Source organism: Lynx rufus, unplaced genomic scaffold (assembly GCF_022079265.1).
Source record: "Lynx rufus isolate CCGP_SWC_20201006 ecotype Redwood Valley unplaced genomic scaffold, mLynRuf1.p SCAF_9, whole genome shotgun sequence".
NCBI classification, from domain to species: domain Eukaryota; kingdom Metazoa; phylum Chordata; class Mammalia; order Carnivora; family Felidae; genus Lynx; species Lynx rufus.
In genome coordinates, this window is record NW_025814897.1 from 44590129 (window position 1) to 44610310 (window position 20182).

At 38.2% G+C, this 20182-nt stretch overlaps 1 protein-coding gene across 3 annotated transcripts in view; it reads left to right on the plus strand.

The window, feature by feature from the left end:
- Positions 1 to 20182, plus strand: part of GRM5 (glutamate metabotropic receptor 5) — a 507510-nt gene that overhangs the window by 403529 nt on the left and 83799 nt on the right. For all 3 annotated transcript variants that reach the window (XM_047072296.1, XM_047072297.1, XM_047072298.1), the window contains exon 4: positions 7031 to 7277. In XM_047072296.1, the coding sequence (XP_046928252.1) occupies positions 7031 to 7277 (247 nt within the window). The remainder of the gene's footprint in view (positions 1 to 7030; positions 7278 to 20182) is intronic.

Sequence of the window (20182 nt, forward strand, 5' to 3'; positions counted from 1 at the left end):
GTATAATTTGGTTATCAACTGAATGGTTTTAAAAGGAGACTAATAAAATCAGTTTTGTGCTTTAGAAAGACCACTCTTTATATATCTACGCTGGGAATATATAGATTCCAGCAGAACAAGATTAGAGGCAGTAAGATCTGTTAGGAGGCTATTGCAGTAACCCAAGCAAGAAATTATAAGACATTCTGGAACTAATAAAAAATAAATCATGCCATGTCCACACAAGGAAACACTGTACGGCTGATAAAATAGTGCAGCACCAGGAACTCAAAAAGGAGTCTGATACCTGAGATAGATCCAGTCTGTCATCTGGTCATGTCAGTTCTGTTTTCAAAATGTGTCCTGAATCTGAATGCTTCTCACCCTCATCTAAGCCACCAGTGTCTGTTGCCTGGTCGGTCACATCGGCCACTGACTGATCTCCCCGTTCAATGCGTGGCACGGCACTTTTGATTCCCCATCCCCACCAATCTATTTCTCACACCTCAAATGTACACTAAACCATCAAGTTGCTTAAAATGAAAACCTGGACTAATCCGTGATTCTTCTTTTTTCTTAATACCTCACATCCAACCCATTAACACATCCTATTCTCCCTGCTTCCAAAATGTACTTAGAATCCTATCCTAAACTAAGGCACCATCTTCTGTTAGCTTCCTATTTCCACACTCCCTCGGTTTTCCCACCCTCATTCAATCTTCATCCTCAAAATAAATTTTTTAAAATGAAAAGGGATATCGTGACATCTCTGATAAAAGCACTCCAAAGTCCTATACTAGGCATCCCTTATCTCATTACCCTCCTTGTCTTACCCTTACTCACTATTCTGGGCTTTCTTGTTATTCCTCAAAAACACACTAGGCACATTTGCTCTAGCAAATGCCTCTACTTGTGAACATACGTCTTCCAGATCTTTATATTCTGCATATGAAGAAACAAGCCAGATCATTTGTAACAGAATTTGGATCAGGGGCCAAGTAACATAAACCATTTTACTTTATCAAGTGCTTTATAAATATAAACTCAGCTAATCCCTGTATAAATCAATTGCTTAGATATTATTATTAAACCCATTTTTTTTCAGGCACAGAGAGGTTAATGACCTAGGCCAAAGTCACACAGCTAGTACATGGCACCGCTGTGATCCTAACCTGCTGCCTGGTTCCAGAATCTGTACTCCCATTCTTTATACTTTGCTATTGTTAGTAGTTGATGTGTACTCTTTAACACAAAGTAAGGTATTTTGTGGATTTCACCCCCTTCTGATGTGTGTAGAGTTAGGGAACAGGTAGAGATAGACAGAGATCTAAGCCTGAGGAGGTAAGAGGCAGGAGAATTACCTAATTAACCAAATTTGCACCCCCATATACAAATACTAAAGCTATTGCGTTAATTGCTTTTAAATACAGCTACCACTACCCTGTGCACAAAAAGCTAGGCTTGCCAGCTACTGACAGGTCATCTTGATTTCCTTAGTTTCTTCATCTACAGTGGAAACAACTCCTAAACCTCCTTCAGTTTTATGAAATTGAAGCATTTTTAAAGTATTTATTTTGTTGTCACACATTTCAAAAGAGCTCTCTCAGCTACCTAAAGGTGATAACTTAGCCTGGAGCTGTTGCTTCTGATGGAGGGAAAGGCTGGTATGTAGGTGAGGTGGTGTAGGCAGAATTTAAATGTGAATTTCTCTTAATTGCCCCCCTGTTGCATCCTGAATGCTAAAACAGATTAAGATGTCCTTCTTTAAAAATTCCTCATCAAATTGACTTAAGGAGATATTACAAAGGTTAAATTTACATTGGTTTTCTTCTGCAGGTTTTGTTTGTTTTTTGAATTTGCAGTCCTTTGGTAGTTTGGGTGACAAGGGAAAATAGTTACCAGGAACTTCTGTAAGAGCCTAATGCTGCCCACGTAGGTCAGGTGTTTGAAGATGCTCAGTAACAACAAATGATACAACAGACTGTGCACAGACACATGAGTCCTTTGGTTTCTGAGCTCCTGCTTTTTTTGGTCAGCTCCTTTTGTGCACTCCTGGGCCCGGATTCTGGGCAGCGTTAGCGGACATTATTGGAAGGAACAGAAACATAGCACTTTCCAGGAAGGATTCAATCTTGTTACCGGTTTGTTTTCCCTCACTTTATCTCTTAAGTAGAATACTTTTTAGAGGTGATACAGTAATATCGTACGGGGACTATTTCTAGAGAAAGCAATATAGTATAGCAAAAAGGGCACTGATCTTAGTGTTAGAAATTCTTGTCTATTTTTGATTTTTATATCCACGTAACCTTGGAAAATCTACTTAAATTGTCTACACCTCAGTTTCTTTATCTCTGCAGTGTGAATACAGGTATTGATGCACATCACTGATACACGCAAAAATTATTTTGAAAAGTGCCAAACAAATGCAAATTTTCATTCTTGCCCCCATTCAGTTCAACAAACAGTTCACAGTAACCATGCCCTAAGCACTGTCATTTGATTTACAAATGAATAAGCCTCAAATGCTGCCTTTGTGCCAGTTGCTGTCTATTGTAGACAAGGCAGAAAGAAAAATCAGGAAGGGAACCTGAAACATGACTGCCTGAGAGCTCTACTGCACATCATATTAGGCCAGACCTTTGGCTTGCTTTTGTTTTCCAAAGTGGTGACCACAAAACATGGTGGCTAAAGGGCTTTATGATTTACATTTTGGTACAGTTACTATTTATGAAGCATCTATCTTGTGCCAGCCTCTGTGCAAGGTATTTATGACTTGTCGCCATTTAACAGGTGATTAAACTGAATCTTAGAGAATTTAAGTAACTTGCTCAAGTCACAGAGCTAGTAAGACATAAAGCAAGAATTTACATCTCCCTCTCCTGCTCATAAGAGGAAAAAACAAAATGAGACTCAAACCACCACCTATCTAGTAGCCACAAAAGCAACTATTGCTGACCTCCGATAAGGGTTAGGAGGCTGAGCTGACGTGTGAGTAAGACACATCCTTTTAGGGAGTTAAATGGAGGAAGGTAGGAGATGGACTGACGTGGGGACCGGATGTTCCAAATTCTCCTCCCCCTAAGTATGCCCACATTTCTATAGTATGTTGTGCAGGGTGCCTAAGATAGGTATAGAGAAAGTGGTAGGAAGTTTGAAAAAGCAAAGTTAATTTTAGTATCTATAATCATGGTTGTCTTCATGAAGGAAGTCCTCTTGGAGCCTTTGAGAATGGATAGAAATAGTGTTGGTAGGGTCAGGAAGGAAAAGAAAATAGAAAGGAGAATTAGAAGGGACAGTTCTTTAATTTACTCAACAAATATTTTTTGAGGACCCACTCTGTGCTAGGCACTATTCTAAGCACTGAGTAGTAAAGGAAACAGGCAAAAAAATCCCTGGCTTCACAGAGGTTACATTTTAATGGGTAGATGTTTTAGGCAATAAACAAGACAAATACATAATATTTTAGATAATGGTAAGGAGAAAACTACTGTCGGGAAAGGAGACCCACCGGGAGTATGTGTGGAGAGTGGGACAGAGATGAGATGTAGCCAGGGTGTCCCAAGGTCTCACAGAGAGGATGATATTTTAACAAAGACCTGCACTTAGGAGGGAGCAGGTTCTGAAGACCTCTGTGGCAGAGCCTTCTGGGTAGAAGGAACAGCAAATACAAGGTCCCAGAGGCAGGGGCACCCCTGAATATTTGAGAATCAGCAAGGAGGTGAGTGTGGCTAGAGAGGAATAATTCAAATCAAGAGTGTTAGGAGATGCAGTCAGAAGCATGAGGGGTAGGGTGCCATGAGTCAAGTTCTTGTATGTCTCTGAAAGTCATTGCAAGGACTGTGGCTTTTACTTTCAGTAATAAATGCCACTGAAAAGTTTGATCAGAGGAGTGTCGTGACCTGATCTACATTTTAAGGGAATTTCTATGGCTGTTGGGTTTAAAATTGGCTGCAGTAGGGGAGGAAGGGCAAAGATAGAAAATAAAAACAGTTTAAAGACTATTGTTATAATCTGGAAGAAGACGATGTATATTAAACCCGGTAGAACAACCAACAAAACTAAAAGGCAACCAACGGAATGGGAAAAGATATTTGCAAATGACATATCGGACAAAGCGCTAGTATCCAAAATCTATAAAGAGCTCACCAAACTTCACACCCGAAAAACAAATAACCCAGGGAAGAAATGGGCAGAAAACATGAATAGACACTTCTCTAAAGAAGACATCCGGATGGCCAACAGGCACATGAAAAGGTGCTCAACATCGCTCCTCATCAGGGAAATACAAATCAAAACCACACTCAGGTATCACCTCACACCAGTCAGAGTGGCCAAAATGAACAAATCAGGAGACTATAGATGCTGGAGAGGATGTGGAGAAACGGGAACCCTCTTGCACTGTTGGTGGGAATGCAAACTGGTGCAGCCACTCTGGAAAACAGTGTGGAGGTACCTCAAAAAATTAAAAATAGACCTACCCTATGACCCAGCAATAGCACTGTTAGGAATTTACCCAAGGGATACAGGAGTACTGATGCATAGGGGCACTTGTACCCCAATGTTTATAGCAGCATGTTCAACAATAGCCAAATCATGGAAAGAGCCTAAATGTCCATCAACTGATGAATGGATAAAGAAATTGTGGTTTATATACACAATGGAGTACTACGTGGCAATGAGAAAGAATGAAATATGGCCCTTGGTAGTAACGTGGATGGAACTGGAGAGTGTGATGCTAAGTGAAATAAGCCATACAGAAAAAGACAGATACCATATGTTTTCACTCTTAGGTGGATCCTGAGAAACTTAACAGAAACCCATGGGGGAGGGGAAGGAAAAAAAAAAAGGAGGTTAGAGTGGGAGAGAGCCAAAGCATAAGAGACTCTTAAAAACTGAGAACAAACTGAGGGTTGATGGGGGGTGGGAGGGAGGGAAGGGTGGGTGATGGGTATTGAGGAGGGCACCTTTTGGGATGAGCACTGGGTGTTTTATGGAAACCAATTTGACAATAAACTTCATATATTGAAAAAATTTAAAAAAATAAAATAAAATCTTTTTTAAGTAAAAAAAAAAAAAAACCCCAGTAGAAGTAGATTGGTATGAAGTAGTTTATTAATGGTAGAAAAAATAAGAGTTGAGAAGGTATGAAGGAAAGAGGAGGGAAAAGCGACCCAAAAATATTCGACTTAATACCTAGTAGCATGGAGTTTACAGTGGAGGGGGGTCAGCAGGGGTGGGAAGTATGAAGCAAGCCTATGTAGAAAAGAAAATTATGAGAATTGATTACTAAGCCTGGGTCCAGTGCTTAGTCCTTAAATGGAAATGGGATTCCTCATCTTAAACTTATGTCAGGATGAGTTGTGCTGTTTTCTTTGTTTTCTGCTCAGGGAAAGTATCAGCATTTGGGCCAGCAATCAAGAAGGGGGTAATATGCCTCTACAGTTTGAAAAGTCATGAAAAATCATGCTACCTTTAGAAAATTCCTTTCTATCTCTCTTACAGAAAACTTTTTTCCCAAATGACAAGCTCTGTCTTTATTTTAGCTGTCACTTTTGCCTTCTTTCCATGTTCTCCCTATGTGTCTCAATCTTCCCCATTCTTCAGTTACCAGCCCTGGTAGTAGATTCTGCCTCCTGAACACTTCTGCCCATAACCATGGCCTCTACCTAGGCAAGGCCACCTTCAGCTATCATGGGGATCATTGCATCAGTTCTTCATAGGTCTTTCTGGCTCCACTCCTGTAGCCCTTTTAATCTTTCTCCATGCTGTAGCCAGATCAGTCTTCCTAAAATAGAAATCTGATCATGCCCCTACCTAAACACTGCAAGGGATCCCAGTGATCTTAAGATAAAGTACGTCATAAAGTACACTAATCTCAATGTGGTTTAAGCAGCCCTTCCCTCCTCTACTTCTCTACCTCTCCCCATTCTCTCATCTCCCATATCATGTTCTGAACATTCCAACCTTCTTAAAGTTTCCCAAACACAGCACGCTCTATCTCATCTATGAACCTTCAAACACGCTTCCCTCCACTCTTCATCCAGCTGATACTCAGCCATAATGCTCAGCCTCAGTGAGTCTCTGGGTCTGATGCCCCTCCTGACTCAGTCCTGCCTCAGGACTTACCAAACCATACTGCAGTGGCTTGCTGAGATGCTCACGTGCCTTCTTGACTCTAGGGCAAGCATCGGGTTTATCTTGTGCCACATATGTCCCTTGCTCCCAGAAAGTTCTAAGCAGTCATAAGTAACAGACACTCATTCCATACTGCATCAATAACCTATAACAAATGTTAGTTCTTTAATGAAACTTTCCCAAGAGCTGTCCATTGGAAGGGTAACTCGACATGTGCTACAAATTTATCACCTTCCACCTTTTGCTGTGGTTACATAATTTATCTCTATTATTGAACAAGTTCTTCTTAAGTGCCGAATCCATGCCCAATTTATCATTGTTTTGTCCCTAGATCGTCTACCATTTTTTTATGTTCAGACTCTAACAATTAATTGATTAATGGAGTATAAATGTTATATTTTAGAATTTCCAAATAGGCCAGTTTACGGAGAGCAAATGCTTTGAGGTTGCAAGGGGTGCATGATAAATCCAAGCAGGTAAGTTGAGACAAGATGGTAGAAAATACAGTTTGTTTAGCTATGACTTACTGGTTTGGAAGCTGGAGATTTGTTGTGGATTTCTAAACCAAGGAGGTAATATTATCATAGCTGAGTACTAAGGAGATTAATCTGTCCTTAAAATAAGTTTATGATACAGAAATACAGTGCTTTCCTGCATCCATCTCCAGGATTGGTAATAGAGGAAGTGAATCTTGGTACTGTTAGGGATTCGGGTCTTTCTTCAAGGTTTTTTGGGGGGAAAAACTGGAAATAGAAGACAATTATTAGACATACGAATTTCGGACCTCTATCTTTGTATTTACTCTGGTTCTAACTCTGATAAATTGCTCAGTGAATGCTCAAGTTATTCAGAATCCATGGGTATAGCTATAGCAGAATTAAATCTCATAGTTAATCCATAATTTGTTTCTCAACAGGTTCTCTGACTCTGAGAACACATCACGTTCAAGATTCCAAAATGGGATTTGTGATCAATGCTATCTATTCCATGGCCTATGGGCTCCACAACATGCAAATGTCCCTCTGTCCAGGCTATGCAGGCCTCTGTGATGCAATGAAGCCAATTGATGGACGGAAACTTTTGGACTCCCTGATGAAAACCAATTTTACTGGGGTTTCTGGAGATATGATCCTATTTGATGAGAATGGAGACTCTCCAGGAAGGTACTGTTCTGATTCTCTTCCAGACAATAGCACCTGAACAATCATCTCTTGATCCTAAGGTGTCTGTTTCTGTCTTTTGTAGTTATCTCGGCTTACTGGTCATATTTGGCCAGTTCTGACACCAGAAAGTGATGAAAAATAGAGAGGGGAAGCCCCATTTTCTGTAGCCAGGTACATTACTGATGCTGACAACAGACTCTTGGAACCATCATATTTCAGAGACCTGCACTTAGAGACAGGAGCCTCATGTTATTGTAGCAAATCAAAAGCCAGCCCTGTGGTTTCTCTGTACGTGTTTTCTGTTATTCTCTGTATTCTGCTCTCTTTTGGGGTCATAGAACTCTTCTGAAACATGAATGGTTCCATTTGTGGTAATTCAGAAATGGGGCTGAGGTGCTGTTACATTGTTTGCTGTACCTATAGTAAGTTATAAGTCATTTTATTATCCTGTAGCTGGAGGACTTTCTCCTTTCTCGAGGACTAAATTGCCTTTTCCTCTGAAATTCTACCTTTCATTATTTATAGAGGAGCCTGAGAAATATGAACTTACTGTTAATTATAGGTCAGCCTCCAGGGAAGTCATTAGGTACCTAGAACTTACCACTATTCACATCTATCTCAGACTCAAAATCCTTAAGTGACTGTACACATGAGACTTTTAATCCATGAGGGATAATGTTGTTAAAATGATATTCAGAGTTGTAGCAGGGCAAGGTCTTCACTCTGCCTTACATTGGCACAGTCAGGGTCCTCTGGTCTCCCACTGCAAAATCCCAAGTATTCTTCCAGCAACAGTTTATTCTTGACATGGTGTCTTTACACTCTGCAGCTGATCCTGCCAAGAGAAGGTTTCATGACTCCATGACTCACACCCCATGTGCCCACACATGTACCAGCCACCTTGGTTCTAGCTTGTTTCCACATTACTGAGGTGAGCTGGAGCTTGTCCCTGACTGCAGCTGTTACCATCTCATAAGCTGAGCTTTGAAGTGACAGTTAGTTCCAAATCATGCAGCCAAGAGCCAAGCTATATATTTTCTCCATTCTAGAGGCTTGAAGAATATTGCTCCAAGCAGGCGCTTTGCCAAGAAAAGCTGACTTTTCATATATAGTTTTCTTCTTTTTGGCTATTCAGTATATCCATGGGGAGTAGGGAATACAAGCGTTCTATCAGGGCCAAAGAAAACTTCACGTTTGTTGTAAGGCTTCATAGGGCAGGTCAACCAATGAGCTCAGTCTGTAGCCTCAGGTCAAGGGCTAGTCCCTGATATCTGCACATGGATTTACTATTCTTATGAGCATACCAATCGCACCAACATCAGCTTAGGACTTGTACCTCAACTTTGATGACTACAGCTCCAATATTCAGAGTTTTCAAGGCATGTACCCAAGCCAGTTCCACAAAGCAGATAGTGAAGAAATGTCTCAGCTCTATTCCAATGGAAAATCTTAATGGATCAGACAGAACATCACTGTCTCATTCATAATCCTCCAAATTTGCTGCAATAGGGTACATTTATGACATTGGTTCTTAACCTTTTTTAGAACACGAATCTCTGTTAAGACTCAAATGAAATTTATAGATGTTCTCTAAATTACAATATACATAAAATTTTGAAAACAATTTCCAAGAATTCACAATTGTCTAGAGATTCCAGAGTTACAAAATTATAAAGGTTTGGTATTACAGTAACCCATTAATAAATAAATCTGAATTGGACTCTGAGGGCATGAGCCAGATTCAGGAGGATGGTTTCTAACTTTTTATTTTTCCAATTAATCCAGTTCTATTTACAAAATAACTAAACTAATATTGACTGAACATGTGTTCTGAGCCAAACACTTAGCTAAGTCCTCTACATTTTAATCCTATGAGGTAATGTTATCATTCTCTTTTCCCACTCCAGGCTCACAAAGTGAAGCTTACAAAGATTAAATTACTTCCCCAAAGATACAGTCTAATACATGATAGCTCAAGATTCGAAATCAGTCTCCTGGACTTCATTCCTAACATTACACAGTAGCCTGCCAATTAATCAACCGGGATCAAAATTAAAAACCCACTGTTTTTTGAGAAATGTATTGGGAGACATTCTGTTGTTATTTCTGTGGAGTAAAAGTTATGGCTCTGTTGGATCAAAGACATTCCAAACTGAGAAATGAACCAAAGGAGCCCTGGGGGTGACTAAGCAGTCCCCTAAAATGCCAGAGTCACAAGAGGAAGATCCTAAACAAAGAAAGCAGAGACAGGTAGCTCACTCTGGCAAACACACTTGGAGACTACTGGAGAATTCACTTCAACCACTGCTTCTAAACCTCACATCTAATCAGACTACTATTAGTCCACAATTCTTTAATGAAACCTTTGGGACCAGGTATGTTACAGAATTCAGGATTTTTAGATTTATAAAAGGTAACATAGTCATATAGTACCACCAGCATGCTGTGGAGCAGGCTTTAATCAACATATTAATATTTCTGTAGCAAAACACACAAATATTCACACAAAGTGTGATACATAGGCTATATGTAGCAAAACATACAAATATTCACACAAAGTATGATACATAGCATAAATAGCCCCATTACAGTGCAGGTCAAGTTCTATCACCAGATGAGTTCAGATTGGGTCGTGTTTTGTTGCCAAGTGAGTTATAAAATAATTTTCAGAGCTCTAAGGTTTTCAGAATTATAGATAAGAAATACAGACCTGGACTACTTACCACCAATGGTATAGATCACAGGTCGGCAAACTGTGGTCTTCAGGCCAAATTGAGTCTGCTGTCTGTTTTTGTAAATCAGGTTTTATTGGAATACAGTCAGCCTCACTTACTTAGATAATGTCTATGGCTGCTTTCACACTACACTGGAAGCGCTGAGTAGTTTCAACAGAGACCATCTCACAAAGCCTGAAATATTAACTGTACCTTTACAGCCAAAGTCTTCTGACCCTTATATGGAGACCATTGAGAACTAAGGTTTATGAGGACTTGCCACTGCCTGGGACTGAACATAAATGGGCAGAGGAAACATGGAGTCAACATCAGACTAAGTACAACTGACTACTTAAAGCAAAAAATTTAACAATATATTGTGATATTTATAAGCATGGCTGTGTAAAGTATTTGGCAACATGGCATAAAGAAAGGGGGTATAGAATTATACAATGGCAAGTTTCTTATCTACATTAAGTGACACAACATTAACTTTAAGTAGAATAAGATAAATAGAGTGCATATTTAATCCCTTAGCAAGAGGAATAGCTAAAAGACCAACAGAAGACTACTTTAAAATTTTTGATTAATCCAAAAGGTAAGAAAAGAAGAACACATGGACAGATGTGACAAAGAAAAAAAAAGACTAGAACACTAGAAATTTGAAGATACTGAGCTGGTTTGCACAATGGTTCTTAATATGTGGCTCTGTCCACGGAGGGTCCATAGAGATGATTTGTTTCAACTTCCTAACTCTCTCTGGGGTGACAAAACAGTCTCAGAGAAAGGAAGAGGCATGCCCATTCCCATGCAGTCAGTTAGTAACAGAACAAGGACAATATACAATTGCCAGGCACAATCATTAAATTCAAATGAGAAGAATGTAACTTAATTTACACCCCCTCCATTTTCTTTATGTTACATGTGAAATGGTTCTATATATATCCTGAAAAAAGATCTCATTATTATTTATTAAAGGATTTGGTCAAAGCAACCCTGTGGTCTCTGTTTAATCTCTGATAATCCAACCCCAAATTCACAGATCATTATAATCACTTTGTTGCATGGACTTGTGTGTGGAGTGTCCATTTTGTTAACCAACAGACAATTTATCACATTTTTAAGAATTAAACTTTTAAAGAACACACACCTTAGAATTATATACTGAGCTGATCTGAGGAGCTGTAGACATCTAATATTCTGTACAGTCAGTTCCCCTCACAATGTTGCAGTTCCCCCGACAACCTTGCTTCAGCCTCTTGGGTAAACAATACCTCACTATCTTCTGAGGAAGGAAGACTGCTCCAATTTTCAGGGACTTATAACTGCTTAGAAAGTTCTTTATTTCTGTTAAACTGAACCCTGCCTGCCTCTAGTTTCTACTTAGGGCTTTGTTAGGACTTTTTTTTTCTTTTTGGTTAGAACGCATTTCATGTTTTATTTTGTTTTTGAATGCTATATAAAATTCATTTTTTAAAATGTTAGTGGGACGCCTGGTGGCTCAGTCGGTTAAGCATCTGACTTCAGCTCAGGTCATGATGTCGGGCTCTGTGCTGATAGTTCGGAGCCTGGAGTCTGCTTTGGATTCTGTGTCTCCCTCTCTCTGCCCCTTACCTGCTTGCCTGCTTGTGTACGTGTGTTCTCTCTCTCTCTCTCCCTCCCTCCCTCCCTCCCTCCCTCTCTCTCTCTTTCTCTCTCTCAAAAAATATTTAAAAATAAAAATAAAAAATGTCAGTATATTTCAACTGTAAATTGTGGTCAGTTAAGGAAGAGAGACGAGGGAAGGCAGAGAGAAAGGAGAAAGAAGAGAGATATTGCAGAAGACAGATCACACCTATCACACACAGTGATGAGAAAGAGGTTTCAGGAGCACAGAGATGTAGAAACCAAGAGGCTCAGTGAAAGCAAGAGAGCAAGACAGGGAGAAAGAGAGGGAATGAAATAATGGGAAACAATTGCAGAAAGCTATTATGTGTTTCAATTCTTAGCTAATTAATTCTTCTCTCACTTTTGATGGAGAATAAAATCTATATCCTATCTCTGAAAATTGAAAGAATTCATATCAATTGATAAATGAAGGCAAAAAAAATATTTTTCATGGAGAATTATTTTTACCTAATTTTTTTCTAATATACTACTACCAAAGATTTTTACAGTAATGTTATATTTTCATCACTACAACTACTAATGATAATATATCTGTGTTTGTCTTACAGATAAGAAATAATTACCAGAAATCTGGAGGCTAATAATTGCATGGGGAGGATTCATTCTCTCTAACATAGTTAAAACAGGTTGACAGGTTTGAACCAAATTTAAGGTTTAACTTTTCTTGAAGTCACTTCCCTGTCAAATATAACATTTTCCATTCTATGCAGTTTTCATATTTATTTTTCAAAAACTGGATCTCTTCATGGTTTACCATTCTCCTACATAAAACAGATTTTTGTGAAAGGGAAGCAACGAGGGTTGATTCTTTGCTCTATCAAATAGTTATGGCACATTCTAATGGAGAAGAACAGCAGACTGGAAGTCTACAGGCTGAGTTGAGGTTTGCTCTGCCAGTTGTATACTCTGCAGTCTCGTACCACTCAACAACCTCACCAAGCTTTGGTTCCATTATCTGTAAAATGAAAAGTGTGTACTAGACCTTATCAGAGCTAAGAATTGGTAGGAATGGGTTGATGGCTCAAATGGGGCTCGCAATGAAACCCTCATATCTCTTCAAATCAGTAGCAGCAAAGAAAGAAACTTCCTGACACCGATAATTCTTTATTTTCCCAAGCCTAGAATGTCCAAAGGTTATTGGCCACAGAGTATTTGCTACACCAAGTACCTTTTGAAGTCTCAGAAGCCCATATATTTGAAGTAGTCAGTGACATAATATAGGAGTTTCTTTTTTAACCTTAGTGCTCTATTTTCTAATATCTCAACTCACTGTATTCTTAGTAGCCACTGGATAAATGTGACCGAGTGGAACGGTTTAGGACTCAGTTTTGTATCCTATAGATTGGTACTTTGGGTTTAGAAGTGGACTTTCGACAGTTACTCAAAATTGTTGCTTACTTCAGATAAAACACTTTAGGATAATCCTTAAGCTACTAAACAGTGAACAAAATTTACGAATGAATTAAAATTCTGAAAAAGACACTACAGTAAAAAAAATGTGATTGGGAGTAAAAACAGAATGGTGTTATTTTACAATGTAGATCCAAACAGACTGATTTCATATTTGTTCTGAACATTTCCTTACTGAGCATTGGTCTGAGTATGTCAATCTGTCACTGGAACCCAAAAGCTAGAAAGTTTCCCATCCATGTCAATTTGCAGATAGCTAAAACAAGCTGAGCATGAAAGGATGAAGGGATCACGTGTAAGAGCCCACCTTCCAATCATTTAAGTCCTAGGAGGAAAACACATAGGGTACTATGTGAAGACACTGTATACCTAAGACATACCCACAGTTTACATCTACATGAGCCAATAAAGTGATGGTATTGTTTATCCACTGTCCTGACACTAGAAAATTATTTCAAAAATGCTTCTCTGGAAATGTTCTTACATACAAGAAAAACCTTGTAAATAATCACATTAATTTTGCCTCTTTACATCTCTATCCCCATACTCAAAATGAGAACAATAGCTAATAAAGGCTGAGAACTCACAAGGTACTCCTATCTTCTAGCATTTTTACAGTGCTTTAGAAGCTATTTTCACACTTATTTTATTTTGTTTTTTATTTTAATTCCAGTTAGTTAACATACAGTGTTATATTAGTTTCAGATGTACAATATAATGATTCAACAATTTCATACATCACCCAGTGCTCATCCCAAGTGCACTCCTTGATCCCCAACAAGGATCAAGGACCCATCCTCCCATCCACTTCCCCCCTGGTAACCATCAGTTCTCTACAACTGAGAGTCTGTTTCTTGATTTATCTCTCCCTCTCTCCCTTTATTTTCCTCTTTGGTGTTTTTTTTTGTTTGTTTCTCAAATTCCACATATGAGTGAAATCATGTGGTATTTGTCTTTCTCTGTCATATTTTGCATATCATTATACTCTCTAGCTCATTGCAAATGGCAAGATTTCATTCTTTTGATGGCTGAGTAATATTCCATTATATATACATATATAGTTAATATATTAGTATTATACATAGTATTATCATTTGATGAATGGAATTCTTATTATTCTTATTATTATTTAATAAGAAATTATCTTATTTGTCCATTCATCAAATGATTGACACATGGGCTGCTTCCATATCTTAGCTGTTGTAAGTAACAATGCTATAAATGTAGGGGTGCATGCATCCCTTTGAATTAGTGTTTTTGTATTCTTTGCGTAAATACTCAGTAGTGTGATTACTGGATTGTAGGGTAGTTCTATTTTTAAACATTTGAGGAACCTCCATACTCTTTTACACAACAGCTACACCAGTTTGCATTCCCACCAACAGTGCAAGAGGGCTCCCTTTTCTCCACATCTTCGCCAATACCTGTTGTTTCTTGTGTTGATTTTAGCTACTTTGACAGTATGAAGTGATATGTCTTTGTAATTTTGACTTACACTTCCTTGATAGTAAGTGATGATGAACATCTTTTCATGTGCCTGTTGGCCATCTGCATGTCTTTTTTGGAGAAATGTCTGTTCATGTCTTCTGCCCATTTTTAATTGGATTATTTATTTTGGGGGGTGTTGAGTTTTATAAGTTCTTTATAGATTTTGGATAGTAACCCTTTCTCAGATATGTCATTGGCAAATATCTTCCCATTCTGAAGGTTGCCTTTTAGTTTTGTTGATGGTTTTCTTCACTGTGCAGAAGCTTTTCGTTTTGATTAAGTCCCAGAGTTGTTTCCCTTGCCTCAGAAGACATATCTAGAAAAAAGTTGCTATGGTTGATGTCAAAGAGGTTATTGACTATGTTCGCTTCTACGATTTTTATGGTTTCAGATTTCACATTTAGGTCTTTAATAAATTTTTAATTTATTTTTGTGTTTTCTATAATAAAGTGGTTCTGGTTCATCTTTCCTTCTTTTGCATGTAGCTGTCCAGTTTTCCCAACACCATTTGTTGAACAGACTGTCTTTTTCCCATTGAATATTCTTTCCTTCTTTGTCAAAGATTAATTAAACATATAATTGTGGGTTTATTTCTGGGTTTTCTATTCTGTTCTGTTGACCTATGTGTCTATCTTTGTGCTAGTACCATACCATTTTGATCACTATAGCTTTGTAATATAACTTGAAATCCAGAATTGTAACACCTCCAAGTTTGCCTTTCTTTTTCAAGATTGCTTTGGCTATTCACAGTCTTTTGTGGTTCCATACAAATTTTAGAATAGTTTCTTCCAGTTCTGTGAAAAATGCTGTTGGTATTTTGACAGGGATTGCATTAAATGTATACATTGCTTTAGGTAATATGGACATTTTAACAATATTTGTTCTTCCAACTCATGAGCATGGAATGTCTTTGCATTTCTCTGTGTCATATTCAATTTCTTTCATCAGTGATTTACACTTTTCAGAGTAAAGGTCTTTCACTTCTTTGGTTAGGAATAAGCCTAACCAAAGAAGTGATTATTTTGGGTGCAATCATAATGGGTTTGCTTTCTTAATTTCTCTTCCTGCTGCTTCATGATTGGTGTGTAGAAATGCAACACATTTCTGTATATTAACTTTGTATCCTGAGACTTTACTAAATTTGTTTATCAGTTCTAGAAGCTTTCTGGTGGCGTCTTTCAGGTTTTCTATATAAACTATCATGTCATCTGCAAATAGTGAAAGTTTTACTTCTTCCTTACTGACATGGATGAATTTTTGTCATTGTTATTGTCTAATTGCTGTGGCTAGGACTTCTAGTACTATGTTGAATAAAAGTGGTAAGGGGCACCTTGCTGGCTCATTTGGTAAAGCATGCAGCTCTTGATTTTGGGGTCGTGAGTTTGAGCCCTATGTTGGCTGTAGGGATTGTTTAGATAAATATATTTTTAGAAATTATATTTGTTTGTTTGTTTGTTTGTTTAGAAAGTGCACATGCATGAGAGTGAGGGAAGGGCAGAAAGAGAAAGAATCTCAAGCAGGCTCCATGCCCAGAGCAGAGCCCTACATGGGGCTTAATCTCACAACCCCAAGACCATCATCTAAGCTGATACCAAGAATCTGATGCTTAACCAACTGAGCCACCCAGGTGCCCCATAATTTTTTTTAAGTGGTGATAGTAGACATCCTTGTCTTGTTCCTGACATTAGGGGAAAAGTTCTCAGTTTTTCCCCATTAAGGATGATGTTAGCTATGGGTTTTTCATATATGGCCTTTATTATATTGAGGTGTGTTCCCTCTAAACCTACCTTGTTGAGGATTTTTATCATGAATAGATGTTGTACTTTGTCAAATGCTTTTTCTGCATCTATTGAAATGATCTTATGGTTCCTATCTTTTTTCTTATTGATGTGATACATATCACATTGATTGATTTGGCAGTATTGAACCACCCTTGCAATCCTGGAATATATCCCACTTGATCATGGTGAATTTTTTTTTTTTTTGGTTTTGTTTGTTTGTTTGTTTTACTGTATTATTGAATTTGGTTTGATAGTGTTTTGTTGAGAATTTTTGCATCTATGATCATCAAAAATATTGGCCTGTAGTTCTCTTTTTTAGTGGTGCCTTTATCTGGTTTTGGTATCAAGGTAGTGCTGGCCTCATAGAATGAATTTGGAAGTTTTCCTTCCTTTTCTATGTTTTGGAATAGTTTGAGAAGAATAGGTTAAATCTTCTTTAAATATTTGGTAGAATTCACTGTGAAGCCATCTCTTCTGGACTTTGTTGGGAATTTTTGGATTTCTGATTCAATTTCTATGCTGGTTATTGATCTGTTCAAATTTTCTATTTCTTCCTGTTTCAGTTTTCACAGTTTATATGTTTCTAGGAATTTATCCATTTTCTAGGTTGTCCAATTTTTTGGCATTTAGTTTTCATAATATTCTCTTATAATTATTTTTATTTCTATAGTGGTTGTTATACCTCCTCTCTCCCTTGTGATTTTATTTGTTTGAGTCCTTTCCCCTTTTTTCTTGACAAGTTCGGTTAGTTTTATCGATTTCATTGATTTTTTTTTCAAAGAACCAGGCCAAGGTTTCACTGACGTGTTCTTTTGATTTTTAGTTTCTACATCGTTTATTCTGCTCTAACCTCTATTATTCCCTTCCTTCTGCTGGTTTAAGATTTTGTTTGTTGTTCTGTTTTTAGCTCCTTTCAGTGTAAGAATGTTTATTCGAGATTCTTTTTCCTTCTTGAGGTAGGTCTATATTGCTATAAACTTCCCTCTTAAATCTGCTTCTGCTATATCCCAAAGGTTTTAGAATGTTGCATTTTCATTTTCATTTGTTTCCATGTACCTTTTTATTTCCTTTAATTTCCTGGTTGGCCCACTCATTGTTTAGTAGCATCTCATTTAACCTCCATGTTTTTGTGAATTTTCCACACTTGTTCCTGTGATTGACTTCTAATTTCATAGTGTTGTGGTCAGAAACTAGGCATGATATGAGTTTGATTTTCTTGAATTTGTTGAGGCTTGTTTTGTGGCCTAATATGTTATCTATTCTCGAGAATATTCTGAGAGGATTTAAAAAGAATGTGTGTTCTGCTTTTTTAGGATGGAATGTTCTGAATATCCCTGGTAAATCCATCTAGTACAGTGTATCATTCAAAGCCATTGTTTCCTTGTTGGTTTTCTGTTTAGATGATCTATTGATGTAAGTGGGGTGTTAAAGTCCCCTACTATTATTGTATTATCATAGATTAGTTGCTTATGTTTGTTATTAACTGTTTTATGTATTTGGGTGCTTTTTGTTGAGTGCATAAATATTTACACTTGTTATATCTTTTTGTTGGATTCTCCCCTTCATTATTATATGTCCCCTTCTTTGTCTCTTTTTACAGTCTTTTTTTTTAAGTATTATTTTGTCCAATATAAGTATTAGCTATCCTGGTTTTCTTTTGACACCTATTTGCATGATAAATGTTTCTTCATCCCTTCACTTTCAATCTGGTGTTTTTAGGTCTAAAAAGAATCTCTTGCATGCAGCATACAGACAGGTCTTGTTTTTTTATCCATTCTGTCACCCTATGCCTTTCGATTGGAGTGCATAATCAATTTACATTTAATTATTAATAGATATGTATTTATTGTCATTTTATTATTTGTTTTGTGGTTGTTGTGTATCTGCTTTTGTTGATTTTGTTGGGAGATCTCTGTGCCTCCTGGATATGGATGTTTCCTTCCCCAGGTTAGAAAGTTTTCATCTATTATTTCTTCAAATAAATTTTCTGGCCCCTTTTCTCTCTTTTCTTCTGGGATCCCTATAATATGAGTGTTATTACATTTGATGGAGTCACTGATTTCCCTAAGTATATTCTCATTTTGCATAAATCTTCATTCTCTCTTTTGTTCAGCTTGATCACTTTCCATTACTCTGTCTTCTAGGTCATTAATTCATTTCTCTGCTTCTCCCAGTCTGCTATTCACTCTATCAATGTGCCTCTCTTTTAGTTTATTGAACCTTTTATCTCTGCTATGCTATTCCTCATCTCTGTGTTAAGGGTCTCATTCATGTCTTCCACTCTTTTTTTGAAGTCCAATGAATATCTTTATGTTTATTACTTTAAATTCTGTACCAGGCATGTTACTTTTATCTGTTTCACTCAGATCTATGGCCATGACCTTGTCCTGTATCCTCTGTCTTCTCATTTTGTCAAAGTCTGTGTGACTGCTTCTCTGTGTTAGGAAATTCAGCTACTTCTCTTGTTCTTGAGGGTAATAGCCTTATGAAGAAAAGGTCTTGTGGTGCTCTACAATACAGTGGTCCCTGTTCCTCAGGGACTGGCACTTCAGGGAGTATCTCCAGTGTGTGCTGCCAGTGCTCTGCTATTGTGCCCTGGATGCTTTATCCTTTAGGCCAATCATCTATAGAGGTTATCTTTGTCTGTTGTGGGCAGTGTTTGGTTTCCAGCCTGAATGTGGTGCATTTTGAGTAAGTATGGTCTGGTCTGCTTGTGAAATGAGACCTTTTGCCACTACCTCCAGAACCAAGGCCCCACAAAACTCCTGGGTCAGGAGATGGGGTGTCAGCAGGGGTTTGGGCCAGTCTTCTTGGGGAGGGGGACCACCAAGATGGGATTTAGGCAAGGGTGACTGGGAAGGGCAGTTCCACTGGATTGCAGGGGAATGACTTGGTATAAGCAAGTTAGGTAGTGAGTGTCAGTGTTGGGCTGCTTACCACAGGTGGCTCTGTGTTTATGCTGAGGGGTGGTATGGGGGAAGGGTGCCTGCCAGTTCCTTTGTTCCTGGAAGAGCCTCTCTGTGAATGTTGCCTCTCTGGGACACACTCCAAAGTGAGCAGATACCTCTCCACTGTGTGCCCCAGGCGCTCTTCAGCTCACTGTTTCCATGCTACATGTCCATGAGTTGTTTGCCTACCTTCTCTCCAAGAGTAGCCCCCTCTATCCTTCTGGAGCCAAGTCAGCTGACCTTTAGAACCCCAGGCTTTAAGCCCCACTGGTTGCAAAAACTCATGAAATTCAGCCCCTCTCACTTTCCAAGCCAGTTGTTATGGGGTTTCATTTTCCCTGTGCACTCCCCTATGTGTTAGTCTATCTGTCGCATCTCCACAACAGCAACTCCTCCCACCACACCACAGCAGCTATGATCCATTTCTATCCCAGACTGCATCTCCACACCTCCTACCTTCTTCAATGTGGCCTCTTCTCTCTCTTATTTGTGGAGTTTTTTCTGCCAGTCTTCAGGTTAATCCCTGGGGTATTTAGGATGATTTGATAGTTAATGTAGTTGTATTTGCGGGATGAGACGAGCCTAAGATCCTCCTACTCTGCCACCATCTTCCCATCTCATAAATTCTTTTCAGATTTATTTTAAATACCACTCCTGATAGTCTCTTTAGACAACGACTTAGCCACTGATAAAGTGTAAAATAATAAAGGTAAAAACATTCCGTATCCAGATTATCCCCACATTCCCTACAGCTGAAGACAAGATTAAACATTTACCAAATTTGTTACTTGGCTAGTAAAGGAAAATTTTGTCATTTTATTTGAATGAAGATAAAAACCTTTCTATCTTTTTTAGAAGTCTAACAGTAGTACTTGTTTAAACTTCTTGAAGTTATT